This window comes from Heteronotia binoei, chromosome 5 (assembly GCF_032191835.1).
Source record: "Heteronotia binoei isolate CCM8104 ecotype False Entrance Well chromosome 5, APGP_CSIRO_Hbin_v1, whole genome shotgun sequence".
NCBI lineage: Eukaryota > Metazoa > Chordata > Lepidosauria > Squamata > Gekkonidae > Heteronotia > Heteronotia binoei.
In genome coordinates this window covers 26,534,571-26,558,505 of record NC_083227.1, presented here as the reverse complement: position 1 = coordinate 26,558,505, position 23,935 = coordinate 26,534,571, and the positions used below count along the sequence as shown (strand labels likewise).

The window sequence follows — 23,935 nt, the reverse complement described above, 5'->3', positions numbered from 1 at the left end:
GATTTATATCCCACCCTATACCCTGAATCTCAGAGACTCAGAGCAGTCACAATCTCCTTTACCTTCCCACCCCCACCCCCCACATACACACACACAACAGACACCCTGTGAGGTGGGTGTGGGGCTGAAAGAGCTCTCCCAGCAGTTGCCTTTTCAAGGACAACGTCTAGGAGAGCTATGGCTGACCCAAGGCCATTCCAGCAAGTGCACGTGAAGGAGTGGGGAATTAAACCCGGTTCTCCCACATAAGAATCCGCACACTTAACCAACACACCAAACTGGCTCTCTGGGCCTTCCTACGGCCTCCATGGCTGAGATTTTAATTGTACTTTATATTCATTTGCAAAATTCAGGTTTGCCTCTCTGCCTTCATAAGGGTCCCCAGGGCGGCAAACAAATTAAAAGCATACGTAGAAAATTGCATTTTAAAACTCTTCTCCCCTCCCCAGGCATACTATATCAGCATTCCTCTCTTCCAAGAATGAAAAGTTTATCCCCTCCCCCCCCTTACATATGAGTAAGCCGGCCGCAAAGGTTTTTCCTGCTCTTATTTGACAACCCTCCCTTTCTATGTCACCATTCAGCTGCCCCCCTCCCCCTTTCTTCTGTTCCGGCTCCCTCCTCCTTGTTCGGCCTGTCTGGCAAACTCTGTCGGTTTAACTCTTTCAGTGCTGCAGACCAATACATAAAATGCTTCCTGTCTGCTCGGTCTGGTGCCGTGCTCCTTCACTGGAGGTCTTCAAACAGGGGCCCTCTGACAGCAATGCTGATTCTGGGAACTTAGGGGGAGGTACTTGTGAATTTCCTGCACTTTGAGCAGGGAGTTGGACTAGATGACCCTGGAGATCCCTTCTAACTCTATAATTCCGCGATTCTAAGTATGCTGGTGAATATTTTCTTTTTAATAAATGATTCATAATTTTATAAAGAAAAAAGGGGGGGGGGGATGCTCACTGTACTTTCCAGACCTGGCTGGCCAGGATGGATTTCAGCTCAGCTACCCACAGGGTAGCAGCTCAATGGGGCTGCTCTGGAGTAACTCATCATCTTCAAGTACTTGAAGGGCTGTCATCTAGAGGATGGTGTGGAATTGTTTTCTCTTGCCCCAGAAGGTAGGACCAGAACCAACGGATTGAAATTAAATCAGAAGAGTTTCTAGCTCAACACTTGAAAGAACTCCCTGGCAGTCACAGTGGTTCCTCAGTGGAAGAGGCTTCCTTGGGAGGTGGTGGGCTTTCCTTCCTTCGAGGTTTTTAAACAGATGCTAGATGGCCATCTAACAGCAAAGCGGATCCTGTGGATTTAGGGGAGGTACTTGTGAGTTTCCTGCATTGTGCAGGGGGTTGGACTAGATGATCCTGTGGGGTCCCTTCAAACTCTATGATTCTATGAACTCTGAAAGAGGATCACACTCTTGGGTTGTCCCATGCTGTTCAGGCATCTCAGAAAAAGGCACAGATGAGTAGGGGGGGAAAGACAACGCAAACAAAAACCAGCTCATGCCAAGCAATCTGATTTGGATCTACACAGACGCCTCCTCAAGCATAGCCAGTGAGGCTTATTCCTAGGAAAATGGTTTTAGGATTGCACTGAAAAATTGGTGTTTGTTCAGCATCTTCCCTGCTTTTCAAAATGACATTCCAGCAAGACTGCTCTCTCTCACTTCCTGGGGACTGTTGTGAGTTTATCTTATTGGATATAGTCGCCACCTCCTCCCCCATTGCCCCCACCCCCAAATGACCAGGGGAAACCTGTTGGGATTTGAGAAATTCCTGGAGATTTGGCCACTTCCTCCTACCTCAGAGGTTTTGGGGGATAGTCATAGAATCATAGAATTGGAAGGTACCTCTGGGGTATCTAGTCCAACCCCCTGCACAGTGCAGGAACTTCACAAATACCTTTGACCCACACACCCAGTGACACCTGCTCCATGCCCAGAAGATGGAAAAAACCTCCAGGATCCCTTGCCAAACTGGGCTGGAGAAAAATTGCTGCCTGACTCCAAAGTGGCGGCCAGCATTTCCCTTGGTGTGTAAGAAAAGGCCACAAGAACTAAGCACTGATGCAACCTTCCTGCCCTCGTTCTCACAACCTGCCTAATTCATAGGATCAGCAATGATGTCAGATGGCCATCTAGCCTCCGTTTAAAAACCTATAAGGAAGGAAAGCCCACTACCTCCCGAGGAAACCTGTTCCACTGAGGAACCACTCTGTCATGAATGCATGAAAATGGGCAGCTCAAGGTTTTCCTGGTCTGGAGATGAATTATCAGCTGTTAACTGAGAGATTGAGATGGGTAGCCCTGTTAGTCTTTCTGTAGCAGCAGAAAAAAGTAAAGTAGCACTTTAAAGACAACAAAATTTGTGGAAGAGTATGAACTTTAGAGTCACAGCTTATTTCTTCAGATATCCTGAAATTTTCTTAAGAAGTAAGTAATGAGTCACAAAAGCTCGCATCCTTCCACAAATTTTGTTAGTCTTTAAGCATGAAATACAAGAGGCTCAAATTTTGTTGCTTTTCTACTGCTGTAAATTGCGCAATTCAACAGGATCAAGACAAACATGTCTTCTGTCAGTAGGTGGCACTGCAAGACTGCTTTTAAAACATTTCTGCATATACGGTGGGTGAATTTCGCTGGCAAAGGAGACCTCCAGGCAACACTTCTGGGTAGTAGTGTGTGTGAACAAGATCTTGGGATATAGGTGGACTGTAAGCTAAATATGAGCTGGCTAATGCTGTCTTGGAAGTATAACATCCAGATCTCAAGATGTCAGAGTCCCATTGTGCATAGTGTTTGTCAGGCCACACTGTGTGCAGTTCTGAAGGCTTCACTTCAAGAGGGATGCAGACAGGACGCAGCAAGGATAATCAGGGCCTGGAGACCAAGCCCTATGAGGAAAGGCTGTGGGCCTTGGGAATATTCAGTCTGGAGAAGAGGAAGTTGAAGGGGGACAGGATTGCTCTCTTGAAGTATCTGAAGGGCTGTCACTCAGAGGAGGGCAGGGTGTTGGCAGCAGAGGTGTGCACTCACAATAATGGGTTTAAATTATAGGCAGATTTTGTTGTTGTTCAGTCACACAGTTGATTCCGACTCTTTGTGACCCCATGGACAAAGTCAAGTAAGGCCCCCCTGTCTTCCACCATCCTCCGAAGTCTTCTATTATTCTTTGCAGCATCAGACTTTCCTTTCATCATCAGACACATCCACAGCTGAGCATCCTTTTGGCTTTAGCCCAGCCACTTCACTCTTTCGGTGGTTACTTGAACTTGCCCGTTGCTCTTCCCCAGTAGCATATTGGGCACCTTCCAGCCTGAGGGGCTCTTCTTCTAGCACTATATCTTTTAGCCTTTTGTTGCTGTCCGTGGGGTTTTCTTGGCAAGGATACTGGAGTGGGTTGCCATTTCCTTCTCCAGTGGATCGCATTTTGGCTGGGTTCTCAGCTGCGGCCTGTCCCATCTGGATATTAGGGGGGGTGGAATTTACATGAGTAGTTCAGCAGTGGAATTTGCTGTCTACAGAGGTAGTGAGCTCCCCCTCCCTGTAAGTCATAATGCAGGGTCTGGACAAACATTTGTCAGAGGTGATTTAGGTGGATGAGCTGGGGGTTGTTGGTCTATTTGGTGCTTCCAACCCTATGATTCTACGACACAATTTATTGGGTGTTTCTTTCAAGCCCTGGAAAATCAGATTTCTAATCCCAAGAGTGGGCAACTCAGTGGGCTAGGCAAAGCAGTCGGTTCATGACTAGAGGTAGGAGCCAAAAGGAGATTTTGGAAGTGGGATATAGACCATGGTGGTCCCACAAGAGTCCTAGGCTATGTAACAGCCCCTCCTACAGACAATCCTGTTTTCTCTTACATTGCTGGCGTACATGGACAGAGGATCCTATGTATCGCAGCAAGAAAACAACACTTTCCAGGCAGAACAGTGGATAGAAAAATCCATACACACTTCATACAATTCACCAGGAGTTCATGTTGCATTTTGGCCTCTAAAAGACAGCAGCTTTGTTGGAGGCCCAGAGAAGGAAGGGGCCCTCCTTTATCTAAGGGTGGGGGAAGGGAGACAAATGTCTTTGTGGGGACAGCTTTTTCTCTGTCCCCCTTCAGGGCCTTCTCCCCAGACATCCAGAACTCTGCCTTCCTGCCCAGATGTCTTTAAAGGAGGGTGACCAAATAACAACGAGAAACTCCAGCCCTCTGAGTTCTCCAGGGAGGCTTTGTCTGCAGACATCAGTAAGGCAATCTGATCTGGGCCTGGAGGGAAACTTGATCTACTCCTGCTTTTTGCAGAAATTCCATCCCCAGTTTCAAGGGCCAGATCCAGAACTGGTCATCTTCCTGACCACCTCCTTCCTGGCCCTACTCTGCTGGGGGGGGGGGGGGGGGACCCAGAGAGATCCCCTTGCAGGGTTGCCCAGTCTGAGGGAGATTCTCTCCCCTTCCCTGCCGCTTTACCTTTCCCAGCATCCCTCAGTCTGGCTCCAGCCTCAGTCTCCCAGCTCTCCTTCCAGAAAAAAAATGGATCCCCAAAGAAGGAAGTTGGAGGACTCTGGCATGTTTTCTCTCTTTAGCTTTATCTTAAAGCTATATTTACTGCTCAGTTAATTCTGCATCTTGACTCGAATCGGCCTTTCCTGGCAACACCCTCCTCACCCTATATGTAATGGTTGGTGGCCTCTATTTCAATGTATCTGAAGAAGTGTGCTTGCATACGGAAGTTTATACCCCGGATAAAATTTTGTTGATCTTAAAGGTGCCATTGGACTCAAATTTTGTTGTTTCCTCACTTTGTATCCTCTCTAGGAACTGCATTTCTGTCTGCTACTGCACCCTTTACTACCTCTTATGGACAGGGGGGGGGGGGAGACTCATGTTTGGCAACTTAAAATTAAGAAAACGATGAAATGTGCCTTTTAAGACCCTTTCTGGCCAAAACATTCCACTGCCAAATCCGAGAGGTGTGAAGTCTAGCTCTGGTTGCTCAGTGGGGCTGGCAAGGCACTCTGCTCATGCTCAAAGGCAGGGGTCGCCAAACTGTGACTCAGGAGCCAAATGCTGCTCTTTCACATATTGTACAGCTCCTGCAGGCTGAGGCTTACTTCTGACTAAGCGTGCATAGCATTGGGACTTCAGTCAGCCTCTGAGCACTGACCCATATGTAGGCAATTATTTCCACCATGTGTAAAGCAAGGAAAGAGGAGGAAATAGGCAGGCTTGCAAGCTCTTCTCCTCCACCACAGAGGTCATCCAGACACCTAGAATGCAAGACCCATGGGAGAAAAGTGAGGTGGCTGTGCCACTGAGTCCAGTATTAAGAGTTTTAATAAAAACACGTGTGCAGTATTTGTTCATGACTTGTGGCTCTCAAGCATCTCATGTTTATTCTTTGTGGCTCTTAACATTAAACCAGCTTGGCCACCCCTGCTCAAAGGCACTGACAACTAATGGTGACCTACAAAAGGGAGAAAAGGGCCACCAAGGAAGCTAACAAGTTAAAAACATGTATGTACGTTATTAAGGTCTGCCTTTCTCACTGGGATTCGAAGCAGATGACACAGAGTGACTCAATACAATCAATAGGATGGTACATTCAATAAACTAGAAGAGAATCTGAGTTGTGGAACCAGCCAGAAATCTGAAAAAACAGTAATAATAATAAAGTTTTATTTATATTGAAGAAAAGCGTAATTGTTAACGTGAATCAATAAATGATGCAAAATTAAGTAGCAGGATACAACTCACAGTACAAACATTACACAATACAATAAGGTATACACATTAAAGAGCCCTGTGGCGCAGAGTGGTAAAGCTGCAGTATTGCAGTCCGAGCTCTCTGCTCACGACTGGAGTTCAATCCCGGCAGAAGCTGGGTTCAGTTAGCCGGCTCAAGGTTGACTCAGCCTTCCATCCTTCCAAGGTTGGTAAAATGAGTACCCAGCTTGCTGGGGGGAAAGACTGGGGAAGGCAATGGCAAACCACCCTGTAAAGTCTGCTGTGAAAACATCGTGATGTGACATCACCCCAGAGGTGGAAACAACTGGTGCTTGTTCAATTTCCCGTAGTCTGTAGAATGTCAGGTGATTGGGAACATTCATGATTTCCTCAGGCAGGTTGTTCCACAAGGTGAGAGCCACGAAGGAGAAGGGACAGGTGTGGAAAATGGTTGATTCTGCTCATTTGCAGGGTGGGACCTGCAGAAGTCCTTGCACAGGTGAGAAAAGCTGCCATGGCAGAGCCTAGGAGAGACTGTCTTGCAGGTTATGAGGCTCCAAGGCCATGAAGGGCTCTGTATGGGATAGCCAGTCCTTTAAGCCAAGCATGGTACCTGATAGATCAAAGTGGACAGCCACGTTGGTCTGAAGCAGTAGAATAAAGTGGGAGTGAAGTGGCACCTTAAAGACCAACACAATTTTATTCAGAATGTAAGCTTTTGTGTGTGCATGCACACTTCTTCAGACGAGGAAACAGGTGCAGTGACCAGAGCTACATATACCTGATGGGCTGCCAGTGGAGTGACTGCAGAACAGGAATAACATGCACGCTTCATATAGCTCTCAACAATAAAACTGCAATGTTCTGCACCAACAAATCAGTTCCGGAATTGATTTTGAGGGGAGACCCATGTACAATGCATTACAGTAGTGTATGTAGTCTGTATGTCAGCATGGCATGGATCCAGGGGCCAGAGTAGCTGCAGAAGAGAAGAGAGACTAGTAGTATCTTAAAGACTCACAAAACATGTGGCAGGGTAGCTTTCATGAATCCCTGCTCAATTCTTCCTCTTTTCTACTGCTGAAGACTAATACAGCTACCCTTCTTGATCTACCAGCTGTATAAAAGTAAGGCTATGCTAAGAAGACGACTGCAGATTTATACCCCGCCCTTCTCTCTGAATCAGACTCAGAGCAGCTTACAATCTCCTATATCTTTTCCCCAAACAACAGACACCCTGTGAGGTGGGTGGGGCTGAGGGGGCTTTCACAGCAGCTGCCCTTTCAAGGACAACTCCTGCGAGAGTTGGCCTTGAAACCAAGGCCATTCCAGCAGGTGCAAGTGGAGGAGTGGGGAATCTAACCCGGTTCTCCCAGATAAGAGTCTGCACACTTAACCACTACACCGAACTAGCTTTCACCCACTGGAAGGAGTGGAAAGGAGCCCTTTCTGCAATTGGAAGGGAGCCTTTTTTGCAACTGCATTAACTTGCTTCTCCAGCAGAACTCCAATTGAGTCTGTAAAGGTCAACTGAACATCATGGAAAGTGGGGAGCAGAATGTCCTTCAACACCTCCACTCTCCCAGCCAGCATCACTTCTGTCTTTCCAGGATTTCGTTTTGATTTGTTCACTCGTAAGCAATTTAACCACAGCTGCCAGCCAGCGATCCAGGACCTCTACAGAATCACTAGGAAATATGGATAAGTATAAATAGATAGCTGTGTATCAACTGTCGATCATGATAGCCAAGCCTAAACCCACAAATGATTTGGCCGAAGGGCTCTGCATAAAGACAGATGAGCACAGGGGAAAGGATTGCACCTTCTGGGTCTGAGGAGAAGGAGAAGAAGAAGACTGCAGATTACCTGTTTAAGATTAGCTAGCAGAGATACAAACCTTATAAAGGACACAGACAGACAAACACAATTAAAGATTTAAAATAAAAATAAAACATGCTTAAAACATTAGCACTCATTGGTCTTAAAGGTGCTTTCTTTGTATTTCTCCTGTGGGATCCAGGTAACTGGGCAAAGGAAGCTCTGGCTCATCAGGCTAGATGGATCAAAGACTGCCATAATAAGAATAAGATATTGGATTTATATCCCGCTCTTCACTCCGAATCTCAGAGTGGCTCACAATCTCCTTTATCTTCCTCCCTCACAACAGACACCCTGTGAGGTGGGTGGGGCTGAGGAACTCTTGCAGCAGCTGCCCTTTCAAGGAAACTTCTGCAAGAGCTATGGGTGACCCAAGGCCATTCCAGCAGGTGCAAGTGGAGGAGTGGGGAATCAAACCCAGTTCTCCCAGATAAGAGCCCGCACACTCAACCGCTACACCAAGCTGGCTCTCTGGGTCTGATCCATGAGGAAGGATTTTTACTCACTCCAACCCACAGACCAATTCTGCCCCCACTATAAAACTATGCACACAGAGAAAGCTGTGTAGTAAGTCTAAACAAACAGAAAATGCTCATGCATCAAATTACTAGGCAAAAAAATATTTTTCAAGAAGTAAAGCATGGCATGTAGAAACTCAGGGCTTTTTTTTTTTTTGAGCAGGAATGCATAGGAATGCAGTTTCGTCTGGCTTGGTGTCAGGGGGTGTATCTTAATATGCAAATGAGCTCCTGCTGGGCTTTTTCTACAAAAAGCCCTTTGCGAAACAAAGGTGATGTCAAGGGGTGTGGCCTAATATGCAAATGAGTTCATGCTGGGCTTTTTCTACAATAAAAGCCCTGTAGAAACTTAATACAATTATTTCACATGTAACAATAACAAACCAAATCAAGCATTGCACAATTCCTTACACATATATATTGACTCGAAGACTGAAACCTCAACCCAAAGAGTAATTAGAAACAATTGTGATGCAAGTTTTACTGTGCCCCTTTGGGAGCTACAGTTCATACGATAGAAACCCACTCTTTTTCAAAGTGCTCCTGTGGGCATTTGAACAATGAACCTTTGATGGCACCAGAACACACCATCGTGTTCCAGCAATTTGGGCCATGAGAATTTGCTGCTTGTTTATACAATCCTGCCCCCAGACATTTTAAACTATTACATTTTAAAACTATTCAGTTCCTGCTCACCGTCAAAAACACTCGAGAGCTGTATTTCTGTCTTCCAGAAACTTCCAGGACGAAAAAGCTTATTCCCCCAATGACTTCCTTGCGAGTAAACCTTTCCAAGATCCAGCTGCAAGGCTTTCCCCCCTCCTGTTGCATATCTGAAGCCCAGCCTGTTCTCTTTGGCCATTCAATAACAAAGCCTTCCCCCAAAAAACCTTTCCTCTCGCTGCTCCTTTCTCAGCTTCTCTAGGAAGCAGCTCTCTCACTTTAACCCTTTCAGTGCTGCAGACAAAAGCGAAAAGCTTCCTCCAGTCCTCTCCACAGATGCTGTGCCCAGTTGGATGGAGCAGATTTCAGCCAGGCTGCCCTCAATAACACCCTGTAAACCAGCTTGAAGTAACTCTACATGGGGTGGTGCTGCCAGGGGGATCCCAGGTTGTTCAGCCGTCTTCAAAGATGGCTGGGTGGGAGCATGAAAACGGAGGAAAAGCCATCCAGAGCAGCCCTCCTGTGCAGTGAGGTTTCCTCCTAAGAAACCAGTTTTAGGATTGCACGGAAAATGTCTGTCCCTGTAACACCTTCCCTTTTTCTCAAACCCAAATGCCGGTGAGCTCGTCTAGTGTCACTTCCTGGAAAGTCCTATTGGGAGTTTGCCCTGTTTGAGGGTTGCCACCTCCTGCTTACGAAATTCCTGGAGATTTGGCCATATTTTCTTCCCTTGGAGGTTTTGCGGGAAACACAAATGGCTATTTTCAGTTTGGGGGCAAGGAACAGCACCCCTGGCCTCACTGTATCTAGTTCAAGGGAGCTTTAGGCAGGGCCTTCTGTGTGTAGGGAGGTGTGAGACATATGGGTCCTAAATACCAGCATCTTTGGAGGAGTGCATTCTGCCCAGTCCTGATTGGGGGATTGGTGGCAAGCCCTGGCTCAGTGGTGGGGCATCTGCTTGGCATACAGAAGGCTCCAGGCTCAGTCACCAGCATCTCCAGTGAGAAGGACCAGGCAGTAGATGATGGGAAAGACTTCAGCCTGAAGCCCTGGAGAGCCACTGCCAGTCTGAATAGGCAATACTGTGACCTTGATAGACAAAGGATCTGAGTCAGTAGAAGTTTACATGAGTACTACATTTTCCCCTGCCCCCCTCTCAAATTCTCTTCTTAAGGGTTCCCCTTTATGCATGGGGCACAGTTCTATGGAGTTCTAAATTTGCAAATGATACTAAATTGGGAGGGGTTGCAAACACAGAAGACGACAGAAACAGGATACAGGATGACCTTGACAGGCTAGAAAACTGGGCTAAAATCAATAAAATGAATTTTAACAGGGATAAATGCAAACTTCTGCATTTAGGTAGGAAAAATCCAATACATTATTATAGGATTGGGGGAGACTTGCCTTAGCAGTAGTATGTGCAAAAAGGATCTAGGGGTCTTAGTGGATCATACACTGAACATGAGTCAACAGTGTGATGCGGTGGCTAAAAAAGGCAAGTGCAATTTTGGGCTGTATCAACAGAAGTATAGTGTCCAGATCACGTGATGCGATGGTATCGCTTTACTCTGGTCTGGTAAGACCTCACCTGGAATATTGTGTTCAGTTTTGGGCAGCACATTTTAAGGATACAGACAAGCTAGAACGAGTCCAGAGGAGGGTGACAAAGATGTGAGGGGTCTGGAGGCAAAGTCCTATGAGGAAAGGCTGAAGGAGCTGGGCATGTTTAGCCTGGAGAGGAGGTGGCTGAGAGGTGATATGATCACCATCTTCAAGTACTTGAAGGGCTGTCATATACAGGATGGCGTGGAATTATTTTCTGTGGCCCCGGAAGGTAGGACCAGAACCAATGGGTTGAAATTAAATCAAAAGAGTTTCCGACTCAACATCAGGAAGAATGTCCTGACCGTTGAAGCGATTCCTCAGTGGAACAGGCTTTCTCGGAAGGTGGTGGGCTCTCCTTCCTTGGAGGGTTTTTTTTGGAGGCTTTTTTTTTTGAGGGCTCTCCTTCCTTGGCCATCTGAAAGCAATGAAGATCCTGTGAATTTAGGGGGGAGGTGTTTGAGAGTTTCCTGCATTGTGCAGGGGGTTGGACTGGATAACCCTAGAGGTCCCTTCCAACTCTGATTCTATGAGTGTATTAGAGTGTTTGGGAAAACACTGGAACTAAAGCCTTTCAATAGAAAGGTCTAAGTAACTATGAATCATTTAAGAACCTCTCATTAGCCTGATATATAAGGATAAAATTTTGTGCTTGTACTAGTTTTACCTCAATTTCAACCCCTCATTTCACCTGACTTTTACCCTTGATGTTAAATAAATCTTTTTGTTATTTTTGAATTTCAAAAGCATCTCAAGTGCCATTTTCAGGGGTTTAAGGGGTGATCCTATCCTTTCCCTCAGGTTCCTGCACTGAGCAAAGAGACAAAATATATCATTCTGATCAGGTAAGATAGCCAAGAGTTCTTCAGGGAGAAGAAAACATGTTACCTGGGCTGCTCAGTTAGTGAAGGGACAGAAAACTGAAGGGAAAATCTTGCCTCTGAGGGAAGGAAGTAGAAGGAGTGTGTCATACCAGCCTAATTGAAGTTGCAATTACATTTGCTAAACAATACAGTGTCAATCCACTTTTAATGCACATTCAAACTGGATTTTGTCATTCTCACAGTAAAATCCAGTTGGAAAATGCTCTGAAAGTGGATTGAAACTGCATTATTTAGCATGTGTGATTGCAGGCTGAATCGCTTCTCACACTCTAAGCATTCAAAAGGATTCTCCTGTGTATGAGTTCATAGTTACTTTTGAAGATCACATCTTTGAATTGATTTCTTATCACACTCTGTGTATTCAAAAGATTTTTCTTAGCTCCTATTGAAAAATGACTCTGGAGTTGACAGTGTTTCCAGACTCTGAGCATTCAAAAGTTTCTCACGTTTGTGGGTTCTTAGATGCAGTTGAAGATGGCCATGCCAACTGAATCTCTCCCCACATTCTGAGCACTTAAAAGGTTTCTGCTGTGTGAGTTCTCAGATGCTTGAGAAGATGGCTACTCAACCTGAATCTCTTTCCACACTCTGAGCATTCAAATGGTTTCTCCCCTGTGTGGGTTCTTTGATGCTCTTGAAGATGGCTGCTCTGGTTGAATTTCTTTCCACACTCTGAGCATTCAAATGGTTTCTCCTTTGTGTGAGTTCTTAGATGCCTTTGAAAATTGCTACTGTAACAAAATCGCTTCCCACACACAGTGCATTCAAAAGGTTTCTCCCCTGTGTGGATTCTTAGGTGCTTTTGAAGATCACCACTCAGCCGGAATCTCTTTCTACACTCTGAGCATTCAAATGGCTTCTCCCCTGTGTGAGTTCTAAAATGCTGTTGAAGACTACCAGTTGACCTGAATGTCTTTCCACACTCTGAGCATTCAAAAGGTTTCTCCTTTGTGTGGGTTCTGAAATGCTGTTGAAGACTACCACTCAACCTAAATGTCTTTCCACACTCTGAGCATTTAAATGGTTTCTCTCCAGTGTGAGTTCTAAGATGCTGTTGAAGACTGCCACTCAACCTGAATCTCTTCCCACACTCTGAGCATTCAAAAGGTTTCTCCCCTGTGTGGATTCTAAGATGCTGTTGAAGACTGCCATTCAACCTGAATCTCTTTCCACATTCTGAACATTCAAAAGGTTTCTCCCCAGTGTGGATTCTTAGGTGCTGCTGAAGACTACATCTGTGATTGAATCTCTTTCCACACTCTGAGCATTCAAAAGGTCTCTCCTCTGTGTGGGTTCTCAGGTGCTGCTGCAGATGACTTCTCTGACTGAATTTCTTTCCACACTCTGAGCATTCAAATGGTTTCTCCTTTGTGTGGATTCTTAGATGCCGTTGAAAATTGCTGCTGTCACACAGTCGCTTCCCACACTCTGAGCATTCAAAACGTTTCTCCCCTGTGTGAATTTTTAGGTGCTTTGTAAGACTACATCTCTGACTGAATCTCTTTCCACATTCAGAACATTCAAAAGGTTTTTCCTCTGTTTGGATTCTATGTTGCAGTTGAGGTTCTGCCCCTGTGTGGGTTCTTTGATGTTTTTGAAGATGGCTGCCATTATTGAATTTCTTTCCACACACTGAGCATTCAAATGGTTTCTCCCCTGTGTGGGTTCTTAGGTGCTGTTGTAGATGGCTGCTCTGACTGAATTTCTTTCCACACTCTGAGCATTCAAATGGTTTCTCCTTTGTGTGGATTCTTAGATGCCGTTGAAAATTGCTACTGTAATGAAATCTCTTTCCACACTCAGAGCATTCAAAAGGTTTCTCCCCTGTGTGAATTCTATGATGCAGCTGAAGACTGCCAGCCCCACTGAATTTCTTTCCACATTCTGAACACTCAAAAGGTTTCTCCCCTGTGTGATTTCTTTGGTGCACAAGGAGCTGTGATCTGTATTTAAAGTACTTTCCACACTGAAAGCATTTACATGCCTTCGTTAGAATGTTCCTTGGGAAATGGAGATTTCCCTGTCCTCCATCAGGGGATGTCGTTCCACTCTGTGAACAGTTAAATGGCTTCTTTCCTGCATGAATGCTTTGGTGTTTAATAAGCTCTGATTTCTGCAAGAAACTCTCACCATGGTTAGAGCAGCTATGAAGTTTCTCTCCTGCATGTGTTTGTTGATGTTTAAGGAGCTCTGCTCTGCAAAGGAAGCTCTTTTCACACTCCAGGCATTGATGGGTCTTTTTTTCACTGTGCATTTGCAGATGGATATAATATTGGGTTTGTTCTGAGAAGTTCATTTCACACTTCAAGCACTTGTACATTTCTTCCATCATGTGGATTACTTCATAGAAATCCTCTGCTTGAGAAAGAATGGGTTGAACCCTCTTCTGGACTGCGTGGCTCCCTTTCTGCCTCTTGGGTCTGCCATGATTCCTGAAGTTTCCTCTCAAGTCTTCATTCTTGATTTCATCTGGTGATAGATGATGTAGTTCCACATCCTCCTCATTCCTCTGATCACTTTCTGCTAGAATAAAGAGAAAGATCCTGTTAGCACTCAAACAAGGAGGTCCGATATGTACTTGAAATTCCATTCACTGTCTAAGCATTTCAGGGGCTAATTTCTACTGTACACTGAAATGTACAATGATATATACTTTAAAGGTGGCTTCCTGCCTGCCTGTGTAGTACATCTCTGAAGTTTCCTTCAGCCTCTCCATTCTTGACTTTTTCCAAAGAGAACCCTTGGAATTCCCCAAGGGTCTCCTTTACATCTGCTGCTGGAATACAGAAAGAGGTCATAAGAACAAAAAGAACATAAGCAATGCCAGGTTGGATCAGGCCAATGGCCCATCCAAAACCAAGTGCCAACAGGAGGTCCACCAGTGGGGCCAGGACACTAGAAGCCCTTCCACTGTTGCACCAAGAATACAGAGCATCTCTTGCCCCAGACAGAGAGTTCCATTTATACCTTGTAGCTAATAGCCTACAGATGGACCTCTGCTCCATACACTTATCCAATCCCCTTTTGAAGCCGTCTATGCTTGCAGCTGCCAGCATCTCCTATGGCAGTGAATTCCAAGTGTTAATCACTCTTTGGGTAAAAAAGTACTTCCTTTTACCTGTTCTAACCTGAGTGCTCAGCAATTTCATTGAGTGCCCATAATTTCATTGGGTGTCTTGTATTCTGAGAAAGGGAGAAAAGGATTTATTTCTCTACCTTCTCTTTCCCATACATAATCCTGTAAACCTCTATCATGTTGCCGCTCAGTCAACATATCTCCAAGCCAAACAGCCCCAAGTGCTTTAATCCTTCTTAATGGGGAAAGTCTTCCAACCCTTTAATCATTCTAGTCTATTAGATAATATTGATGGCTTCTTTCATTTATTGATTTTTATGCTCTTGTTGGCCAAAATGATAATGTATAAATGAACCATTATGATATTTCTATCTTATCCTACCTTTTTCTATGTTTTGTGTGCGTGTGTGTGTAATCATTCTAGTTGTCCTTTTCTGCACTTCTTCCAATGCTATAATATTTTTTTTTGAGGTGTGGTGACCAGAATTGGACACAGTAGTCCAAACGACTCCGCACCACTGATTTATACAGAGGCAATATGATACTGGCTGATTTGTTTTCAATTCCCTTCCTAATAATCTCCAGCATAGCATTGGCCTTTTTTTATTGCAGTCACACACTGTCTCAACATTTTCATGACTCCAAGATCTCTCTCTTAGTCAGTCTGTGTACTTATAGTTAGGATTTTTGTCCCCAATATGCATTTCTTTGCACTTGGCCACATTGAAGGCCATTTGCCACTTTGATGCCCAATTGCCTATCCCTGACATATCCCTTTGGAGTGCCTCAAAATCCTCCCTGGTTCTCACCACCAATGTTCCCACGAAGATGCAAAGTCTTGTGAGCAAAAATTCTACTTTGTGAGCTATTGGCATTAAAGTTGTGAGCTACTGGCATGAATGTTGTGAGCTACTGCATAAATTAGTGCGCTCTGGGGTCATCCTTCCTTAGCCAAGACAAAAATGTGTGAGCAGGAGGCTAAATATCTGTGAGCTAGACTCATGCTAACTCAGCTTAGAGGGAACACTGCTCACCACCCTGAACAGTTAGTGTCATCTGCAAACTTAGCCACTTCGTTGCTTACTCCCAACTCCAAATCATTAATGAACAAGTTAAAAAGCACCAGACCCAGTACAGAGTCTAGCACTATCCCACTGCTTACCACACTCCACTGTGAAAATTGCCCATTTATATTCACTCTCTGTTTGCCCTGTCTTGGCTCCAGGCCCAGACACCCTCTCTGGCTTGGGCGATGGCCACAACACTGGCCTCAATAGCCCATGGGCCAGCCAAGTGGTTGGCTCGCTCTCCCAGACCATGCTGAACATCACTTTCACTGTCACCTCAGTTCTTCAAGACCCCCAATAGGGGACAAGAAGTGGGGCAATCCTGAAGACAATGTATTGGTGTTCAATACGTGATTCATGACTCATCCCAATGGCAGCAATTAGCACCTTTGGCACCTAGGAAAGATCCTCACCCAGAAAAGCCACACTCCCATAGTTCTCCAGCATGACTTCCCTGTAGAGAGCTCTTTGGTCCGGATCCAGCAGGGGCCACTCTTCCTTGGAGAAATAAACAGCTACCTCCTCAAAAGAAAAGGGACACTGTAAGAAAAAGCAGATTCCCTCCTCAGAGATCATGCCAGGCAGAGAAGGCACACTGGGGGAGGGGTGGGAGGGTGGGACAGGAGGTAGAGCTTGGCTGCTCATCTCTTCTACCTGGACTGGAGATGCAGCAGCTGTTTCCACACTTCTGCCAAGGCAACGGCTGAACTTCACCTCTCCACTGCCTGTGATGGATATAAAGAAGGAAGAAAGACTGTTAGCCTAACAGTCATAGTTTGTTTGCTTGTTTGAATCTTGTTTCATATACCCTCCTTCCCAGGGATCTGAAACCTTGCCATAGGCACATCCAGGGCTTTTCTTTTTTGTAGCAGGAACTCCTTTGCATCTTAGCCCACACACCCCTGATGTAGCCAATCCTCCAAGAGCTTACAGGGCTCTTAGTACAGGGCCTACTGTAAGTTTCAAGAAAATTGGCTACATCAAAGGGGTGTGGCCTAATATGGAAAAGAATTCCTGCTACTAAAAAAGCCCTGGGCACATCCATCAAAATTTGCAATGATTTTTAGTAAATTGTAGGAGTAGAACAGAAGCACCTGGTAGTCTAAAAACCAGTAGGAGACTTTGGCACGTATGAAAACTCCAAGGTAATATTGGTGGGTTCTTAGAGTTTCTGCTGATGTTCTGACATCACATCTAGTCATGCGCCACCCCAAACATCACAGAGGTGCATGGATACAGGCTGGCATCCACAGTCCACTCTCCTCTTTCTGACTGTGGCCATCAGATGCTTCTTGAAGGCCTTTAATCAAAGGCACAGAAGGGAAATGTTGGCCACAAGCAATGTGTTTTCTGAGGTATGCTGCCCCAGAACATGGAGGTTCCATTCATTTGCTAACAACTCTACCCAGATTGGTCCACCTTTTCTTTTTTTTTTTTTAAGCTGCTTTGAGCCCCATTAAGGAAAAAAGGTGACATTTTAGTATATGTGAATAGGAATGGAATTGCCTTCTATGACTGTCTAATATTTTTGAAGGAAGTGGCCAGGGCTTTTTTTGTAGCAGGAGCTCCTTTGCATATTAGGCCACAACCCCCAGATGTAGCCAGTCCTCCTGCTTACAGTTGGTCTTGTATGAAAAGCCCTGTAAGCTCTTGGAGGACTGGCTACATCAGAGGGGCCTAATATGGCCTAATATGCAAAGGAGTTCCTGCTACAAGAAAACACCCTGGGAGTGGCCATCACTACATGCTTTGGCAGTGAATCCTAGAACTGAACTCTTTGTTGTGTGCAGAAGTAGCTCCTTTTTCTGCTTTCCCAAACCTTCTACCCAACAACTTCACAGTGTGCCCCAATCCCACCTGGTCACAAAGCACTCTTACAATATGAGAGGCCATCTTGGGCATACTCATGGCCCTGAGCCTTCTGCCTTTCCTCCAAAGGAGATCCTTCCTCCTCAGAGAAATTATCTTCCATCTTCACTGCTTGTCTCTGCATCTGAAAGAACAGAAGGAGAGATGGGTAAGAGAAGGAATGGAACACGCTGAGGAGTAAGGTTGCCAATCCCCAGGTAGGAGCAGGGGAACCTCCGGTTTGGTGGCCCTCCCCCCGCTTCAGTCATCAGAATGTGGTGGGAGGGAGGGAAATGTCTGCTGGACACTCATTATTCCCTATGTAGACCGATTCCCATAGGGCAGGAGTGGCCAACGGTAGCTCTCCGGATGTTTTTTTGCCTACAACTCCCATTGGCTGGGGCTGATGGGAGTTGTAGGCAAAAAACATCTGGAGAGCTACCGTTGGCCACCCCTGCCATAGGGTATAATGGAGAATTGATCTGTGGGTATCTGGGGCTCTAGAAAAGCTATTTTTGAGGTAGAGGCACCAAATTTTAGGCATAGCATCCAGGGCCTCTCTCCAAAATACTCTCCAATTTTCAAAAGGATTGGACCAGGGGGTCCAATTCTATGAGCCCCAAAAGAAGGTGCCCCTATCCTTCATTATTTCCAGTGGAGGGAAGGCATTTAAAAGGTGTGCAATCCCCTTAGTGATGGCCAGAACTCCTTTTGGAGTTCAATTATGCTCTTTCACAACTTTGCTCCTGGCTCCACTCCCAAAGTCCCCAAATATTTCTTGAATTGGATTTGGCAACCCTACTGAGAAGACGTTTTCTGCTCCACTCCCAGACTCCACATCCCTGCATCAACCAGCAGAGCTGCTTGAACCACAGAGGTAAGTATCAGGGATGGGTGTTCTTCCCAACTGAGTGAACTCCTAGAGGCAGAAATATCTGGCCAGGAAGCCTTAGGAAAAGGTTGTTGCTTGAACTGAGAGAAGGGAACTCTCCCCACCTGCTTTGTCTGCTGACTCTTCTCCTCTGCCTGACTCAGAAGGAAACCTTCAGCCAGGGCCACTGCCTGGGAACTGGTCTCCGGCCCGCATTCCCTGACCCAGCACTGCATTTCTTGGGGCAGGACAGCCAGGAACTGCTCCAGGATCACCAGGTCCAGGATCTGCTTCTTGGAGTGCCTCTCTGGCTTCAGCCAGCGGTTGCAAAGTCCATAGAGCTGGCTGCAAACCTCTCGGGGTCCATTGGCCTCATGGTAGCGGAACTGCCGGAAGCAATGGCTGCGTACATCTGCAGTCATACTATCTTGAACCATGGTCTCTAGCACAGTTCTTTCCCAAAATTCAGCACCACTCCTCACTTGGATGGGATGGGGACCTTTCCTTGATCTCTTGCCAGTTCCAGGTCTTTGTGGGTTGTGCTCTTCCATCTCCTTCCCCTTTGCTTGGGTCACTTCCCACTGTGGAAAGATACCCTTACTCACATAGCTATAAAGAGAGAGAGGAAAACATATCAGAAAGGCAGAAAGAAACCAAAAGGGAATGAAGCTACATCACCGGTCCTGGTCAAAATACACTTAAATGTTGCTCCAATGAATCAGATGGAGAGTCCTCATTTAGTTTGCTAATCAGCATGTATTTTATTGTGGTGCTGGAGAGTTCCTTGGACTGCAAGAAGATCAAATCAGTCAGTCCTAAGGGAAATCAACCCGGACTGTTCACTGGAAGGTCAGATGCTGAAGCTGAAGCTCAAATACTTTGGCCACCAGATGAGAAGGGAGCACTCCCTGGAGAAGATTCTGATGCTGGGAAAGACAGAAGGCAAAAGAAGGGGATGGCAAAAAAAGAGATGGCTGAACAATGTTACTGATGTAACAAACACGAATTTGAGCAGACTTCGGAGGATGGTGGAAGACAGGAGGGCCTGGTGTGACTTTGTCCATGGGGTCGCAAAGAGTCGGACTCGACTGTGCGACTGAACAACAACAAATATTACATGTCAAGCTTTTAAAGGTATGCCTGTTTGATCCTTCAGGAAGTAAACTCTCTTTATTCGGCTCTTTACAAATCTGATGCCAATGTTACTTGGCATCTGACGACTGTGTATCAGAGTAGGGACTACTCAACTAATATGTCTTCTAAGCTATGGAGTCTTGTGAGCAAAAATTCTAATTTGTGAACTGCTGGCATTATAGTTGTGAGCTCCTGCATAAATTAGTTTGCTCTGAGGTCATTTTTCCTGAGCTGAAGTGACAATGAGCTGTGTGAGCCAGAGGCTAAAAAACTGTGAACTAGCTCACTAACTCAGCTAAGAGGAAACAATTCTCAGCATAAACTGGAGCCTGGGGGGGGGGGAAATGACTGGTAAAGGCTTAACCATTGCAGATTCCTCCTCCATAGGCTGGATATGTTCGGCAAGCAGGCTTCTTTTGTAGCAGGAACTCCTTTGAACCAGTTTGGTGTAGTAGTGGGTTAGCCATAGCTCGTAGGAGTTGTCCTTGAAAAGGCAGCTTCTGGGAGAGCTCTCTCAGCCCCACCCACCTCACAGGGTGTTTGTTATGGGGGAAGGAGATAAAGGAGATTGTAAGCTGCTCTGAGACTGATTCAGAGAGAAGGGTGGGGTATATGTGAACATCTAAACATATGAAGCTGCCTTATACTGAATCAGACCCTTGGTCCGTCAAACTCAGTATTGTCTACTCAGACTGGCAGTGGCTCTCCAGAGTCTCAGGCTGAGGTTTTTCACGCCTATTTGCCTGGACCCTTTTTAGTTGGAGATGCCGAGGATTGAACCTGGGACCTTCTGCTTACCAAGTAGATGCTCTACCACTGAGCCACCGTCCCTCTTCTGTGCATATTTGGTCACAGGACTTTTTTTTAGCAGGAATGCACAGGAATCCAGTTCCAGCTGGCTTGGTGTCAGGGGGTGTGGCCTAATATGCAAATGAGTTCCTGCTGGGCTTTTCCACAAAAAAGCCTTGCGGGAAACAATGGCGACACCAAGGGGTCTGGCCTAATATGCAAATGAGTTCCAGCTGGGCTTTTTATACACAAAAGGCCCTGTTAGGCCAAACACCCCTGAGGTACCAATCCTCCAGGAGCTTACAGTAGGCCCTGTACTAAGAGCCCTGTGAGCTCCAGGAGGATTGGCTACATCAGGGGTGTGTGGCATAATATGCAGAGGAGTTCCTGCTACAAAAAAAAGCCCTGTCAGCAAGTATTTGGCAGAGGAACATGAAGCCTCTCCAGGTCAGAGCAGAGGGGTTGCCTGGATGAACAGGAGGAGGTAAAGAACCTGCAGGAAAACAGCAGATGAGATGTGAAGCACTGCCCCAAATGCTTTCCATGTGGAGCAGCCAATGGGCTTGTATGATTCATCCCATGTGATCATCCCTGGGAGTTCCTTCTGGGCCTCCCTACAAACACCATGGCCGGGAATTTATTTTAATTTACGAAATTCAGATACTGCCTTTCTGTTTCCACAAAGGCCACCAAGGCAGCTAACAAATTAAATGTATGTTATTAAAGTTCAGCTTTCTCATGGGGACACAAGGGAACTTATGCAGAATGACTCAATATAGTCAATAGGAGGATGGTTCATTCAGTAAATTATGAAATGTGGGTTTTAGAATGAACCAGAAATCTGAAAAACAGTATGGGAAGGAAGTATAGTATGTGATCAAGGTGTCTTCCCTGCCGGGTAAATATGGAGGTATAAATGTTAACACGAGCCATTTAATGATGCAAAATTACAATTTACAACATACAAAAATTACATAATAGGATTTTATTTACAATAAGATACACTCAGAGGTGTTGAACTCATTTGTTATGAGGGCTAGATCTGACATAAATGAGACCTTATTGGGCCAAGCCATGTGTGTCATAAAATGTAATACCAGGTAGCAGAGATATAAACTTTATAAAGGACACAGACAAACACTATTACATTAAAGTTTTTGTATCACTCCTGTGTGAGCGAGGAAACTGGGCAAAGGAAACTCTGGCTCTTTCCCTCCCTCCTCGGGGAATGTGTGAGTGGAACTTTAGCCAATAGAAGGAAGAGAGGCTTGGCTCAGTAGTTCTCCAGTGTGACTGAGAGAGCCTGGCAAAGCAAGCTCTCCCTCCCCAAGGGAGTAGCCTCAGCCAATGGAGAAAACAGAGACTTTGCTCTGTAGCTCCTGTGCAAATGAGCAAGCCTGGCAAAGCAAGCTGTGACACAAAAGGAAGCGAGAGATATGGAGAAGAAAGCAGACTTGCTCGTGGGCCTGACAGGAACCCTCCAAGGGCCTGATCTGGCCTCCGGCCACATGTTTTACACCCATGCTATACATATTCATACCCTGATTTGGATTGCCCAGGTTGGCCAGATCTCATGAGATCTTGGAAGCTAAGCAGGGTCAGCCCTGGCTAATATTTGAATGGGAGACCTCCAAAAAATAACAGGATTGTGTGAGGTAAGCAACGGGAAACTACCTCTGAACACCTCTTGCCTTGAAAACCCTACGGGGCCACCGTAAGTCAGCTGTGACAGCAACAACAAATACAATCCCTAAGGATTTCTCAAAGTGACTCTGTGAATCATTTTGCACAGTGCTACCCAATGCCCTGTGTAGAGAAGCCCTCTTAGAATAATTCAATTTTCTGCAGCCAGGGGAGTAGGAACCTTTCTGATCTCCTCAGGCACGCCCAGGGCTTTTTTTGAGCCGCCCTGAGCCTGCTTCGGCAGGGAGGGCAGGATATAAATCAAATCAATAAATAAATAATTTTTTGAAGCAGGAACTCCTTTGCATATTAGGCCACACACCCCTGATGGAGCCAGTTTGTTTCTGTGACTCAGACTGGTTTGGAGGTTCTCTCTCTCTCTCTTTCTCTCAGTAGCAGAGGTAGGCCCTGCGCTAAGGGTGAAGCATGTTTGGGGGTGGGGGGAAGTGGAAGGCTGCCGCGGGAAGACAACGGCGGCTGCAGGGAGGTGGCGGGAAGGCAGCAGCAGCTGCGGGGAGGCGGCAGAAGATGGTGGGAAGACAGAGGCAGCTGCGGGAAGGTGGCAGGAAGGCAGCAGCAGCTGCGGGGAGGTGGCGGAAGGCGGTGGAGGCGGTGGGATGACAGAGGCAGCTGTGGGGAGGTAGCAGGAAGGTGGCTGTGGGGGGAAGGTGGCGGGAAGGCAGCAGCAGCAGCTGCGGGGAGGCGGCAGAAGGCGACGGGAACACAGAGGCAGCTGCTAGGAGGTGGCGGGAAGGCGGCAGCGGGGGGGAAGGTGGTGGGAAGGCAGCAGCAGCTGCGAGGAGGCGGGAAGGCGGCAGTTGATGCAGGAAGGCAGCAGCACCTGTGGGGAGGTGGCAGAAGGCAGCGGGAAGACAAGAGGCAGCTGTGGGGAGGCGGCAGAAAGTGGCGGGAAGACAGAGGCAGCTGCGGGGAGGCGACGGAAGGCACCGGGAAGACAGAGGCAGCTGCGGGGACGTGATGGGAAGGCGGCGGCGGGAAGACAGCGGGAAGGCAGCAGCAGCTGCGGGGAGGTGAAAGAAGGTGTCGGGTAGACAGAGGCAGCTGCGGGGAGGTGGTGGGAAGGCAGCAGCAGCTGCAGGGAGGCAGTGGAAAGGCAGCAGTGGCTGCAGAAGATGGCTGCGGCTGTGGGGAGGCTGCGGGGAGGCGGCGGGAAGGCAGCAGCGGCTACAAGGAGGCGGTGGAAGGTGGCTGCGGCTGCAGGGAGGCGGTGGAAGGCAGCTGTGGCTGCAGGGAGGCAGCAGAAGGCAGCGGCAGCTGCGGGGAGGCAGCAGAAGGCAGCGGCAGCTGCGGGGAGGCAGCCAGCCTAATTCCTTGTGCTGCATGGGGCTCTCTGACTGGTCTCTCCAGTAATCCTGACTTCATTTTCCTGCTCTTCCCTGTGTGAGGGTCTGCTTGACATCCCTGTCCTGCTTTAGCCATTCCAGACAGTTCAGCAGAAGCAATATAGACTCCATCAAGGCTGGCCCCATCCGGCAACCAGCTGTAATCAACACTTCACATGAACAGAGACATGAAACTGCCTTATATAGGTGAAAGGGGAAATATAAGGGGCACCATTTTTTACTCCCCCCCTAAAAATATGTAGATTCGGCCCTGCCCCCACAGCTTTGTCAAAGAGGCTTTTGAGGTTGCCGGCAGGCTGCAGTGGGGCAGGCGTTCTGTCTCTGAGATAATTGGCAAGGTCCCATCCCCCGCCCCCCGAGTTTGACTGCCTAGGGGTACAGGCAGTGGGGTGGTGCTCCAACTCAGAGATAATTTGCAAGGGGGGCCCCAAGATTTTGACTGCCTAGGGGCCTCCACAGGGTTTAATCCGGCCCTGGTGAAAGAGCCATGTGTGGCTCCTGAACTAGTTTGGCCACCCCTGCTCTAAGGCAGGGGTGTCGAACTCATTTGTTATGAGGGCCAGATCTGACATAAATGAGACCTTGTCTGGCTGGGCCATGTCAGGTTGGGCCAAGCCATGTTGACCTACCTATTTAAGATTAGGTAGCTGATTTTATAAAGAACACAGACAAATAATTTTTTTAAAAAAAAAACTTAAAACATGCTTAAAACTTTAGCACTCAATGGTCTTAAAGATGCTTTCTTGTTATTTCCTGGGCAAAAGAAGCTCTGGCTCTTTTCTTCTTTCCCCAGAGGACTGGAAGGGGAGCCTCAGCCAATAGAAGGAAGAGAGGCTTGGC

The 23,935-nt window shown here is 46.7% G+C and overlaps 2 protein-coding genes across 3 annotated transcripts in view; both read right to left on the bottom strand.

Moving 5' to 3' along the window:
• LOC132571316 (gastrula zinc finger protein XlCGF57.1-like) overlaps window positions 1–23,935 on the bottom strand; it is a 397,476-nt gene that overhangs the window by 160,573 nt on the left and 212,968 nt on the right. The window lies entirely within an intron of this gene.
• The window catches only part of LOC132571228 (zinc finger protein 345-like), a 279,214-nt gene continuing 266,877 nt past the window's right edge, over window positions 11,599–23,935 (bottom strand). The window contains exons 2-3 of one of the 2 annotated variants that reach the window (XM_060237957.1): window positions 15,820–15,946; window positions 11,599–13,786 (exon numbers count right to left, since the gene is read on the bottom strand). In XM_060237957.1, coding sequence (XP_060093940.1) covers window positions 11,778–13,786; window positions 15,820–15,853 — 2,043 coding nt within the window. In that variant the 5' untranslated portion in view covers window positions 15,854–15,946 and the 3' untranslated portion in view covers window positions 11,599–11,777. The remainder of the gene's footprint in view (window positions 13,787–15,819; window positions 15,947–23,935) is intronic. The other variant, XM_060237956.1, reaches the window with a different exon arrangement.